General features: G+C 42.3%; 1 protein-coding gene across 1 annotated transcript in view; it reads right to left on the bottom strand.

The window, feature by feature from the left end:
* grin2da (glutamate receptor, ionotropic, N-methyl D-aspartate 2D, a) overlaps positions 1–13057 on the bottom strand; it is a 196537-nt gene that overhangs the window by 4236 nt on the left and 179244 nt on the right. Inside the window, exons 17-19 of the mRNA XM_020615463.1 lie at positions 8007–8068; positions 6791–6961; positions 1–1478 (exon numbers count right to left, since the gene is read on the bottom strand). Of these exons, the coding sequence (XP_020471119.1) occupies positions 1–1478; positions 6791–6961; positions 8007–8068 (1711 nt within the window). The remainder of the gene's footprint in view (positions 1479–6790; positions 6962–8006; positions 8069–13057) is intronic.

Here is a 13057-nt window from a genome sequence, read left to right as displayed (position 1 = left end):
CCCTTCTTCCTCCTCTTCCTCTCATGCTCCCTCTCTTTGTGGTGCCTCTTCTCTTCTCTACCCACTCCATCTCTCTGGCTTGCTGTCCCTCCCTTTCCTCGTTCTCTGTCACCCCACGATGTCCACCACTCCTGTAATTGGGCCAGCTGGCTGCCAGTCCTCTCTCTGCCATAATCCCTTTGAAGACGTGGCTTCCTTGGCGGTATTGGTGGAGGTGGCGGACTGCATGGAAGAGAGCGGGATGACATGCGTCGAGAACGAGACTTTCTTCGTGACCCTAGGAGGAGGCTGGACTCCTCTGTCAGCTGATCTGAGTCATAATCTTCATCTACCATAAAATCCCGATCACCTGCTCTATACCGGAAACTCAGCGAGGAGTTGTAGGAGCTGTCACTGGAGCAAGAAGAGGGAGAATTTGATCGAGAGAGCGAGACAGAGGCTGAAGAAGATGATGAAGATGATGTGGAGGAAGAAGAAGAAGATGAGGCACTGGAGCAGGAGGAGTAAAAATGGCATGGGGAGGATGGGGTGGTAGGGGTGTGTGTTGGGGAGGAAAGGGGTACAGGCAGTGGAGGGGGTGGAGGAGGACGACGCCCTCTCCTTCCACCTCCATCGCTTGCTCCATACCTCCCACCTCCTCGCCTACCCAGAGGGAATATATTCTCATACAAGGGACCTCCTGAGCCTTTTCTCCTTGTCTGAGCTAAGCTTCCTCGTCGCCAGAAGGGAGGTCTCCGTGGAGAAGATGGGATTGGTGGAGGGGGCTTGGAGATTAAATGCCCTGGACCTTGTTGGTGACCTTTAAAAGGCACCCGTGGCATCCCTGAGGCTTTGGGACCTCGAGGATTAGATTTAGGAGTCTGCTGGGTGCCCCCTGCTTGTTGGTCTGAGTTAGCTCCCAACTCTGGATCTATTGGCCCGTAATAGCGCTTATATTCATCCAGCCCCGTGTCACCTACGACGCCTGCTCCACTTGCAACTCCTCCTTGCAGGTTCCAGTGCTGTGCAAGATTCTGTTGATACTGCTGCTGGGCCTGGAGTTCAGTGATCCCTCCTGCTATCCCCCCAATGCCCACGCCACCACTGCCTCCGCTTACGATTTTCTCTGGCTTTGGTCTGCTCCAGCGTTCGACCACAGCAAGTCTGCGGTCATGACGAGGCAAGAAGGTGGAGCAAGGCATGGGGCCTTCCAGCAAGGGGCTGTTTGAAGGACCCAGAGCCATTGCAGAGTGTCCTGTAGTTGGCGGCGTTCCGGGAAGCATGGTTGTATAGGTCTGCCCCTGTTGCTGTTGCTGGTGGTGCTTTTGCTGTGTTTGCTGCTGCACCATGGCAATAGCAGTGGTGTTGTTTACCGTGGCTGTAACAAGGTGCTGTTGGGGTAGACTAGGCATGGCCGTCACAGTGTGGAACTGAGGCAAAGAGCTTTTTCTGCCTCCCGGTGCCGTCTCATCCTCAAACTGGCAGCAACTGTACATCCCCTGGGCGGAGAGAAAAAAGTGAGATTGTAATTAGACCAGGAGGCTGCCAAGTATGATAAGGAAGAACTGTGTGTATGTGTCAGAGATGGTGACACTGAAAGACAGAGCCTGATATCACCAAATTTGAAGAGTGGCTTTTATACCTATTATGCACACAAATCAAAAGAAAGCAAGCTTCAGAAGACTGCTAGCTTATAGAGTACAACACCTACAGCTTATTGTTCTGTACTTTAGTCACAATAAATGCCCAGATCCTTTTAAGTAGCAGAGCTATTTATTTGATTTTATGTTCCTGCATATGTAAACATTGATATAATTCCTTTGAAAACAAACATTTATCCCCACAGTTTACAGGAAAAGCAAGGTCTACATGTAAAATTGCCAGGTCAGAAAATGCTTTTGGAGAAGAAAATAACTTGGCCTACAAATTATGTGTTTCATTGATCCTCTATCCATCCTATTTTTCTTAGCACTATTCAGTGCATTGCATAACCATAAACTTTTTCAGTTCAACACCTTTCACAAAGACAGACTCCATTTTGAAGAAAAGAAAAGCTTTCTTTATTCTTTCTGTCAGCATGCTGGGAAATCACTCTAGGTGATTTCCCATTCCCCCAGGTTCTCTGTGTCACCACATCGTCCATAAAGGCAGGCAACAGGGAGTGCTAACCATTAAATATCCATCAGATTTTTGGAGAAACTCTAGACTGAGTTTACCAAGATTCTTGGAGTGACAATTTCCACACTGTCAAACCAAACAAAGCTTTCAGCAAACAGAGCAAGGTCAGCTGGAACAGGACTGGGGTTTCTCCAAAAGCACTGTGAAAAACAACTGTAGCATCATGTGTGTGCAAAGAGTATACAACTTTTGGAGAGGAGTCACAACAGTGGATGAGAGCAAAAGCAACAAAACCCATTTTGTCATTGTGCAAACAACACAAATGGTGGCAGACGCTGCATTTTACAGAAAAAGAATGACATTTCCTCTCAGTTGCCAGGCTGCTTAGTGGCGACGGAAACAAAAGCAAACTTCATGCACCCTTAGTCTGTCTTTTCACAGCACACAAAGATTAAAATGCTTATTTCTTTTGATCCGAAATAAAATTCAATTTCTCCTATCTCAGAAACAGACTTGATTGCTGTTACTTATCATTCACATTAAATGATACATTTTGTGGTCATGTAGTTGCTCCTGAATGGGACATACAAGGACAAAGATGTTCATTTTCATATGTCTTGGTGTTATTTTTTGCCACTTGGCAACAGTGATTCTCAGTTTTGATGAGACATGTTTCTAACATGCCTGTTGAGAACACCCTTTAAATCACCAGTTTGACTTTTTCTAAATCAGCAGTAACATTCTGCAAATCTTGATATGAATAAAACATGAAATAAAAGAATCAGAACTACATAATAATGATAATGACTTTTTCTCCAGTAAGAACTGAGGCAGCACTGATGGCAGCGCTGTCCCAGCCATCGGGAGCAACGTGGGGTTCAGTGTCTTGCCTAAGGACACTTCGACATGTGGACTAGGGAGAACCGGAATCACACCTCAGACCTTCTGGCTGGGGGACAACTGCTCTACCTCCTGAGCCACAGCCACCCTACGTAAACCATTAGCTCCTCACAACATCTGTTTACATTTTAAAGCTTGAACATAATCAATCAAACCTTGTAAGATGGGCAACACTAACTTTACCGTGTCTGGCCACTCTACCTGTGTACACCTTGCTGCAGATGGATGGGACTCAATTAGCAGCACTGAGGAGGGCCATGTAAATCATGTAAAAACTATTATTCTTCATACCTAAAGGTGATTCATAATATCTATTGATATCTGTCACATCTTAATGACAAAACATGTGGAGGCTAGTGTAAATCTCTCTTCCCCTCTGGGACACAGATCAGATGAGGAGACTGTAATAATAGCCCTTCCGGCCACATGAATCAGCAGTCCTAGCAGCAGCGCTATCACAGTCCCTTGAGCATGGGGTGCAGCACACTGTGAAATTGAAACTTGGGTGAGCCACTGATTGAGTTAAAGCAAGCCACAGAGGCCAGCTGCAGAGGTTTTAAAACAAGTGCAGCATATAGCTTGGGAGATAGTAGCTAACTGGTCTTGGGAGTGCCCTTTGCATGGAATGGCTTTTTTTTTCAGAATGAGAACTGCTATAGATAGTAGAGTTTGTTCATGCAAAGAAAATATGCTAGCATATTCTGAATGTATGAAGAGAGGTGAAATTGCTCCCCAAATAGCCTGCAGAGAAGCCCAGCAGGGAACACCTGCAGGCCTCAGGGGACATCATGGATGATGCATGGTCAGTATATTGTACTGAAATTATCGATTGTAAAGCTCTAATAAAACTGTAAATTATCAGAGCAATAGAGTAGGCTTGATAAATGGCACTTCTGCCTTAATAAATCAGTGCATTGCATTGAGACTACACATATGTAACATGTTAACAGGCTTTATGGCAGTAGGCAGCAACATGCCAGCTGACTTGTTTGACTGTTCATAGATATACTCAGCTATGGTGCTGGTGTTGTCTATTTCATCATTGATTGTCACTGATTTGAATGCACATATGCCAGTGTAATGCATGTGATACAAGTTATGTAGTGCATAACTTGTATCATGGCTTAAACCCTCCTTTACCATTCTTCTCTGACTTAAGGTTTTATATTAAGTCCTACTCTGTGCCACATCTGGGTATGTCTACAAATGTCTTGTGCTTTATCTCATAATTGTATTAACCTTTTCTAAAATCCATGTTTATATGATTAACTATTAAACCAATTAAAACATTAGAATGTGCTTTAAGATGTCATCTGAGGTACTCTAGAGTGCAGAGTTTGAGTAGTTGATTTTTATGTGCAAAATCAATAAATCTGTTTTTGTAGATTTAAAATTAGAATTTTGATTTAGTTGGACTAGAGTCCTCTCCTGTTACACTGGAAGCACAATGTCCGAAGTAAGAGCTGTAATGTTATGTCCTCTCCCTCCTTTTCATGGTGCAATTAGAACACTTCCACTGTGCATAAAATAGCCATTTTCTCCGCCATGTTAGCCAGGAGGAGGTGATAAATCACAACCTCTTGTAGGCACTCCAACAAGGTGCTGTCACTCCTACAACCAGTAGCACTTAACACACAATGCATCCTACCACAGCATCTTCTGACGAACAAGAATGTCTCTTGGGCGCTCTATAAAGCCTGTTTCTCACTTCAACAGTCTCCCCTCCATCTCACCTCCCTTATCCTTTCTGCCCCCGTCATAGCCTCACACCCCCCACACCTCCTTCTGGCCTCACCTCTACATCTGCTATACTCCACTGCATCTACCACCAAAAACACCAGCTTCCTCCTCAGCTGAATTCTTTCTCTTCTTATCTAAAAGTGTCCCTCTCCTCCCTCCCCACTTCTTTCACTCTCCCTCATCAACAACACCAACCATCCATTTCTCCCTTGATGCCTTACCTTGTTCCCTTCTTTCATTCAGTCTCTTCATTACTTTATTTTATTGTCATTGTGGCACGTACAACAAAATTTTGTTTGGAGCCAAGGGCCCTGGGCCACTGTGTGCATACGCGCTGCCATGGGCAACTTGGGGGGTTCAGTGTCTTGCCCAAAGACACTTCGACATGTGGACTGCAGGCACCGAGACGCAAAACCTCAACCTTCCAGTTGAGAGACGACTGCTCTACCCACCACACCACTGTCGCCCCCCCAATCTTTACCAATTTTCCCTTCCTACTCTCCTTTTCTTTAAGTCTTTCTTAGATCCTCTACTAATTATTTCCAAGACCTGAGCTGAACTTACAGAAACTCTGCTGGCTCTAAAAGAAAATGCTCGTATGACAACCAAGTGATCACTCTGCCCTTTAAATCTCCCCTTGGCATTGTGCCAAGATAAATACTATTGATGTTCCTCTTTCTGGTTTTACCTCCTTGTCCCTGCTGATTGCCAGAAACGAGCACCAGTACCAAGTGACATGTTGTGAAAACTATATCTTGATCTAATTTAATCCTTGTTCAATGCCTGAGTTAATATTTGTCTATATAAAAAAATACAGCAAACTCCACCAGTGCAATAATTTCTAAATATAACAATTGTACATATTTACCTGAAAGCTCTTCTGTCGTGAAGTGCATATATAGAAAATTATAGATTTTCTTATTTGACTGTACATATTTTCCTATTTGAATACACATTTTCTTGCTGCCTTACCAAAGCTCATTGAGAGTCACTGTACTTGACCAATAAAGCTGATTAAGCAGGAGATCCTAAAAGTTTCTACCTATTTATCACAACATCTGTTCATAAATCATTAACCAATGCTCCTCCAGCACTGTATTACAAATCTGCAGCTTATTTCACTGATTAATTTGTCCTTCTCAGGTTGAAGGTGTGCAAATTAGTAAGATTGGTTGTTGTAGTGTTTGCTGAAATGAAAATGCAAAATCTCAGTGAACTGGTTTTTATATCTGGTAGAGATATACATTATTTATATCTCTTCTTGAAATGTATGTCTGGTGTTCTTTCATCTGTCTTGAAGATAAATGCATCTAACATAAAGTAAATATTATCCCAAACCATCAATTTCTCCAAGTGATGTATGACCTAATTTGAAATCTTGCCATCCAATATCCACACCAATGAGGTATGGCTGCACAAATCCAGGAAGGTGAGATGGTATACTTGGGTTTCCCAGAACATAATTCTTGATCACTACATTCATTACATTCAATCGCAGTCTTCTTAATGACAAACTGGAAACACCTTGGGGAAACAAATTTCTTGTGGTGAGCCCCAGGGCTCATTCTTTGGCCCTGTTGTTTTCTGACTGAAACTCTTACATTTGGTGTTGGTTTCTGTTGTTATGAAGACAGCAGGCAATCCTATATTTTTTCTTCATATTTGCTTGACTGCCCTGTTGACTGCATGTCAGAAGACAGTGTTTGGTTGGTTTGTTACATCTTTAACAGAGTAGGACAGAAAACAGTATGATTATTGGTTAAAGATCAAAAGTGAGCGCTTTATTTGAAGGTTTTATTTTTGTCTTGCCTGATATTGTCTATTAAACACAAAACATTGAATTGCAGTTTTTATTAATTAATATTATAGTATTACTAGGCCATACATTTTTGTTAATGTGGATGGATCTGTGTCTGACCACGTCTTGTGGCTAGTTAGATCATCAAATCAAGAAATACATTGTTTGCCTATGTCATTCTTTGATGAGTTATACAACTGTGAGCCAGTAAACCTTGTTGGGTTATATGGGGGGGTCTTTGCTGCCTATTCTCACCCTGCTGAGAGCTAGGAGGAAGTCCATTCCACCAGATCGCCTCACACAGTGCCGCAGTTTCCAGTACACCAGATGCTCCCACGCGAATACCAGAAGACTGAGGCCCATTGCCACCAGTAGCATGTAGAAGACTCCTGCCATGTTGTCGATGTCCAGTTTACTGCTCATCACCTGGAGAGAAAAGGTAAAGATGGGGAAAGGAAGAGAGAAACATTATAGGAGGTGAAATGAAAGAGAAGAGAAAGGCAGAAAGGGTGATAGAAAGCACAGGCAAAGGGAGGTGCAGAAATGAGACTAGCCAGAGCCAATTTGTCTTCCAGACAGCAGATAAAAAGTTAATTACAGCTAGCAGTACAATGGAGAATCCTTTGCTATCACTGCATGTCAAAGTACCCATCTGTGATATTTTAGAGCCCCTACACTCAGAACACTGATGCAAAGAGCAAAATATGTCAGTCACCACAAAATATCTGGGGCACATCAAACAAGGAGATTTTTAGGCAATTTTAATTTATTCACATTCACAGCTTTCTGCAACCACACTGCACTGAATCTGAATAAGAAAATATTAATCCTTTACTTCAGCTTTTGTGGTCCCTGTTGGGGCATTTGCACCCACTATGAGTGCAGTCATTTCTTCAGGGCTGTATCATCTTTTGTTTGGGTTGTTTGGAGAGGTGAAAACAACATAATTTGAACCAAATAACTGATATTATACAACACTGAAACTGAAGGCCTCTGCATTTCTCTGTGAGGCAACTAAACCAACTACAGAAAAACAACCACAACATGCAGAATGACATCTGACAACAAAACAAAAAAGAACTGAACAGTAATCATGCAGAACCAAAACAAATCTCAAAGCTGATGACAGTTTACAGAATCTCCGCCCAATAAACAAACTGCTTTTAGTTACATGTAACTTCAGATTAGAGGATCAGAAATTATATATTTTGTGACATCTTTAACCATCCAACAATGTTTTCCACTTTCTTTTCTATCAAGTAGCTCAAACTGGAAGAACAAAAAGAAGTACATGTATGTAAAAAATCACTGTATATCAGTATCAAATATACCAAGTTTGTTTTAAGTTGTCTAAGTCTGTGACAACAGGTCACCTGAACAACTGTCCCATTTAATATCTTACTGACCAGCTGATAAGGATAAAGGCTACACCATGAACGTGTTTTAGGATGACAGAGAAAAAACGTCATACCTCGATCTTATCGTTGTGGCAGATACCCGACAGCCAGAGACGCTCCAGCATATCAATCTCATCTGCAACAGAGAAGGTGGAGGGAAAACAAGAACGTTAAGAAGAGCTAAAATGGAGAGGAAAATAAATAAGGGAAGAAACAAGGAAAAGAAAGGCAGGTTTGAGTTTCAGAAGAAAGAGAAAGAGCTGTGTGGTAGGAAGGAAAAAAGGCAAGGTGAGAAAAGGAAAAAGGAAGATGATGGATGAGAGAAGGAAAAACAAGGGAGATGTAGTTAAAACAGAGGCCAAAATAAGAGGAAAACATTTTAAAAAGAGGGATTACAGCCCCTTTGTTATGAGAGCAAAAAAAGAGGGACAGGTGATGACATGCAGCATAAGAGAGGAATCAGAGGAGAGACTGAGACACCTTGTCAGTAGGATGGTGAGAAGAGAAAATGAGACTGATGGTAGTAAGGAAACCAAGGAAAGATAAGATGAGAAAGATGGGAGTTTTGTGCCCACAGTGCCAGGTATGCATTGAAAAGGAAAGTACCATGTTAGAAATGAGAGGTGATTCATAAAGGCCATAGAAAAGTACATTTGAGTTATGTTACAGATGTGGCACAGAACTATAAAGCATGAATAGAAGTGAAAATGAGAACACTGGGGAGAGGAAAGGGTAGCAACAGAAAGAACTACAATGTATTTGAAATCAAATAGAGAAACTGGGAACACACTACAACTGAAAGAGACCAGCCCTTTGAAGCGGGTTGTGAAATGGTCGGGCATCTAAACCGGGCACACTGTGGGCAGAATGACGCAACAGCGCACAGGAAATGGAGGAGGGAAAACACACACACAAACATTACACTTCCTGCTCAAACTGTCAGGAACATGCAAACGTGTAGCCCCAGTGTTACAGCAATCTCAGCACTGGCTATTAACGTATTAATCACAAAGAGTACCAGAGTCGAATTCCTCGTGTGTCCAACACACCTGGCCAATAAAGCCGATACCAATTCTGATTCTGAATGAGGCAGTGGAAAGGAAAATCAGGACCACATTTACAGAGAGAGGGGGAGGAAAAAGGACTCAAGGAAACATGGCAAAGGATGATCTCATGTATCCTCAGTGTCATGGCTCCTCCAGCGCCATCCTCAAAGCTGATATAACAGACATAGATCACCCTATGTCTTCAGTCAACCGACATAGGACATAGGAATTATCTTATAAGTGACATGAGAGGTACACCAGGATGTGCACACATTCAGAATCTGTGATCGGAAGCACTGAAGACATCCCAGTCAAGGGAAGCTTCAATTCCCAATGGTCACAATTACAATATTAAGACCTCTGGGTTAATTAACGTCTGGAAATCCAGACACGATTTAGACCATCAAAATTCAGCCATGTTGACTGAAATGTCAAATCCACTCAGACAAAGCATAAGTTTCACATGTAGCACTGTGTGCCACACTTCACTGCCCCAGCAGTCATGTGTGGGAATTCAAACCTTTCTTGACAGCTGAATTAAACTGTGCTCAACTCGTTCGACCCTGCCTCATCTCACTCCGCTCCCTGCACAGATCCTGACAATAGATGCTAATAGCCATGTTCATTCTGTGCTCACTTCGATGATCTAATTCATCAAGTTTCAGCAAGTGCTCGGCTGATTTCGTTCTCCCTGTCTGGCTCACTGCCTCTCTCTCTTTATCTCCCTGTAACTACGTTAATCATGGCAGTCAGTGGCTTATAATGCTGCTCTTTGGGAGAAATCTGCCTCACAAAGAGCGAACAGTCAGGGAGAATTTCAGGTGCATCCTCCCTCACCTGCTCTGTGGAGAAAAATTACATTGAGTGGAAAGGGAGAGTCATCTGCACAAATGAGAGGAGCAGACATGTGAACACAGAGGGCAAAGGCCAGCGCTGAAATTAGAATTCATGTTTCATTCTGTTGATTTTTGACAGTTTAGCAGATTAGGAAAAAATTCAATTCAGTTGCATTCAGTTTCAATTCTTTAGAGGATTTCCGGTGGTCAGGTACGAGGATTTAAGTTCCTCAAATCTTCAGTCCCCTTAGTGGCATTACACATAATCTCCTTTATCCAATCAGTGCAGAAGAACGCATTTAGGGAAATGGCATTATACCCTGGAGCAGTTGTATACTGCCACCTGGTATTGCTTCACTATGTGGCAAACATAATAAACAAATGCTAGGTGCACTCTCTTTCAGTGCAAATCAACAGTTATAGTACTGTATGTGAGCTTTCTACCCTGTCCTGTAAGTGCATCATTCACCAACTCATGCCATCTGATATTCACAGCAAAAGTCTAAAGGTTGCCAAAGTCAAGGCACACTGATTTGTTGATGGGAGGAGCAAATGTGACATGGTTGTGGCTGTTTTGAAAAACTGGCACGCGTCCAAAGTGGGAAAAGGGACACTGGCATATCGAGCTGATGCACATCAAAACAAAACCGTGAGTATGGGTGTTTTGACATGCGTCAGATGCCAACGGTGCGATGGCCATAACAGTGAACTCAGAAAAGCCAAGGAAATGTATTTTTGATGCTTGAATTCACAATCTTATTTTCAGACTGTCCTCCACAGGAAACAAAACAGCATCATTCAGACTCTTCAAATGAGCTGTTTAAAGTCTCATGGCAAGTGAGCTCTCACAGTTATTACAAAAGCAGTAGCAGTGTGAAGCTGTTAAACCACTGTAAGAACATCTTAGCAGGCAGATAAAGGTCAGTGCTTGGCCATGAAACCTGGTTCATGCATTGAACTAACAGCTGATGACCATCTTTAACTGGGATTGTGATCTTTCCCAAATCTTACCAAAGAGGTCTTTAGTTGGCTGCTTTTAGGCAAATCTTAACCACCTAAGTGGCAGATCAGAAAATACTACCAAGTTGCTTAAAGGTGCATTAAATAAGTGACAATGGGACAGGACGTGATGTCTCTCAGATATAACCCCCTCGTGATTTTACCTTTGTACTAAATTAATATGATTTTAATTTTGGGGACATTTGAGCTGTGTGTAATATTAGTGCTTTGTGGGCTCCAGTTGGGACTGTCTCCTCACTGTCAGCCTCGTCACCTGACATTGTGATGCTGCAATACTGCCGTAGAGCCGTACAGTTTGTCCCAACCAGGCGTCCGTAGTTTTCATTACTGCTAGGAAACGCTGTTTGCGTTTCACTAGAGCCGTCTAGAAGCTGAAAAGAAATTAGTTAATGCACCTTTAAGTAACATACTAAGAAGTCACCCAGTCATATGGGTTATTTTGACAAACCCTGGAAAAACGAGAGCTTCGTCCACATTACTGCTAATACTGAACTACAGACCCTGTTAAGCTCCAGTTTACTCTCATTAATGAACATGACCCCATGTTTCCGACAGAGTGCCCCAGTTTAGTAAGTGCTGACCTTCAACTCAAAACTCAAATGTGTAATTTGTGTCACAATTGGCAGCAAAAAATGATCCTGAAGTCAAACACCTTTACAAACAGAGCATCAGTCATTAGCAGGGAGTCGTTTCCATTTCAGTTATACCAGACTAATTTCATGCATTTTGTGTCAAGCATGATACACAATCTAGAAACAGCAGTGATTGGGTGCAAGCTATTAAGGTACTGAAAACGGATTTTTCTCTCTAATGGAAATAGAAGGCAGCTTGTTAAGCAAAGAGATTGCTTTGGTCTGGTCTTATTTCATATTTCAAATGTGTTTAGTTTCATATTTCATTTAATTTTTTTAGCCTGGCGTATTTAGACTGGACTACATTTTATTCCCAGCAACACTCAGGACAGCAGCAATACTCGCTAAATAAAGAGCCATGGTGAAGAAACAGGGAACTTTGCTGCAAGAGTAATGTGGGCTGGGTCAGAAAACAGTAAATCAGTTTAAGTTCTCAGAACTGCTACTTTGTGAGGAACAGAATTAAATAGTTTGAGCTGCAGTTGTCCCTGCTGTTGAGCCATTCTGTCAAATCCAAAGTGCATTTATCAGTCAAACTGTAAAAGCACAAATAATAATTAGATGAGAGAAGGTGTTTTCAGGGTGGGAGAGATGGAAAGGTAGTTTAGTCCAATTCATCTATAAGGGAATGGATCCCTAAGAACATTCATTTTTTGAGGGCACTTGAAGTTATGGGGATTATCACATATCAAATAAGCCAGTGCCAAAATACTCTGTCCAACTACCAGCGTAATTTCAGCCTTTACAACCACCCTGTCTACCTGCTCTTCACACACTGAGGGGATGGCTGTCTGCTGCCGCCAAGGTGACTAAACGCTGATGATTTATTGAAATATATATTTCTCAGAGGAACATTATCTCAAACAAACCAGCTGAGGTGAAGGGTTTTGAAGGTCTTAGCAGGGTGTAAAAATGTTTTTGAGATTCTGTCAAAACTGTATCAGGGCTAAGAGTCCAATAAATAGACATCTGTGGCACTTATTGTGTTTATTTGTTTCTAGATAGTGATCCCAAATGATCTGCAGGTTTTGTTCGACTGTGGAACCAAACTAAACATAAAATGATGAATTGCAGGTTCAGTAGAATGACGGCGGCCCTGTTCTCAGACTAGAAAATTAAAAACATCCGAGTCCCTGAAGACTCAAAGCCCTCTGAAGAAAAATAAATACATTTCCCAAGGGTGTAAAATGCTGCTGCAGTAAGTTTCATCCTCAGTGTCAAAACATTTACATTTTCTTCTTCTTTTGTAAATGAGAAGGTTTTTTTATTGCTCAGTCAGCATCAATCAGTGTGAGTGGCACAGTGGAGAGGAGGCAAACTTTGGATACGTGCCATGGTGGGAATTGAGTCCAGGTGTAAAGTCCGTTGCTGTAACAGGACACTTTCCCGCATCGCAGCCCTTTGCAGTATCGCTTTGACAATAGTTTATTTCATGGAAGTCTGTTGGAGCCAAGTGGGACTTGACTCACCGCAGTCTCAGCTTCAAAAGGCTTTCTTTATCAAAAGTACTGCAGTGAGTCTGCTCTGCAACTGCCTCTCTCCTTTGTTTTAGCAAAAGGGGAGTCAGCAGTGCTCCGAAGACAGAGTTCAG

Source organism: Monopterus albus, unplaced genomic scaffold, assembly GCF_001952655.1.
Source record: "Monopterus albus unplaced genomic scaffold, M_albus_1.0 scaffold165.1, whole genome shotgun sequence".
Classification (NCBI taxonomy): Eukaryota; Metazoa; Chordata; class Actinopteri; order Synbranchiformes; family Synbranchidae; genus Monopterus; species Monopterus albus.
The sequence above is the reverse complement of the archived record's forward strand: the minus strand, read 5'-3'. Positions and strand labels throughout refer to the sequence as shown.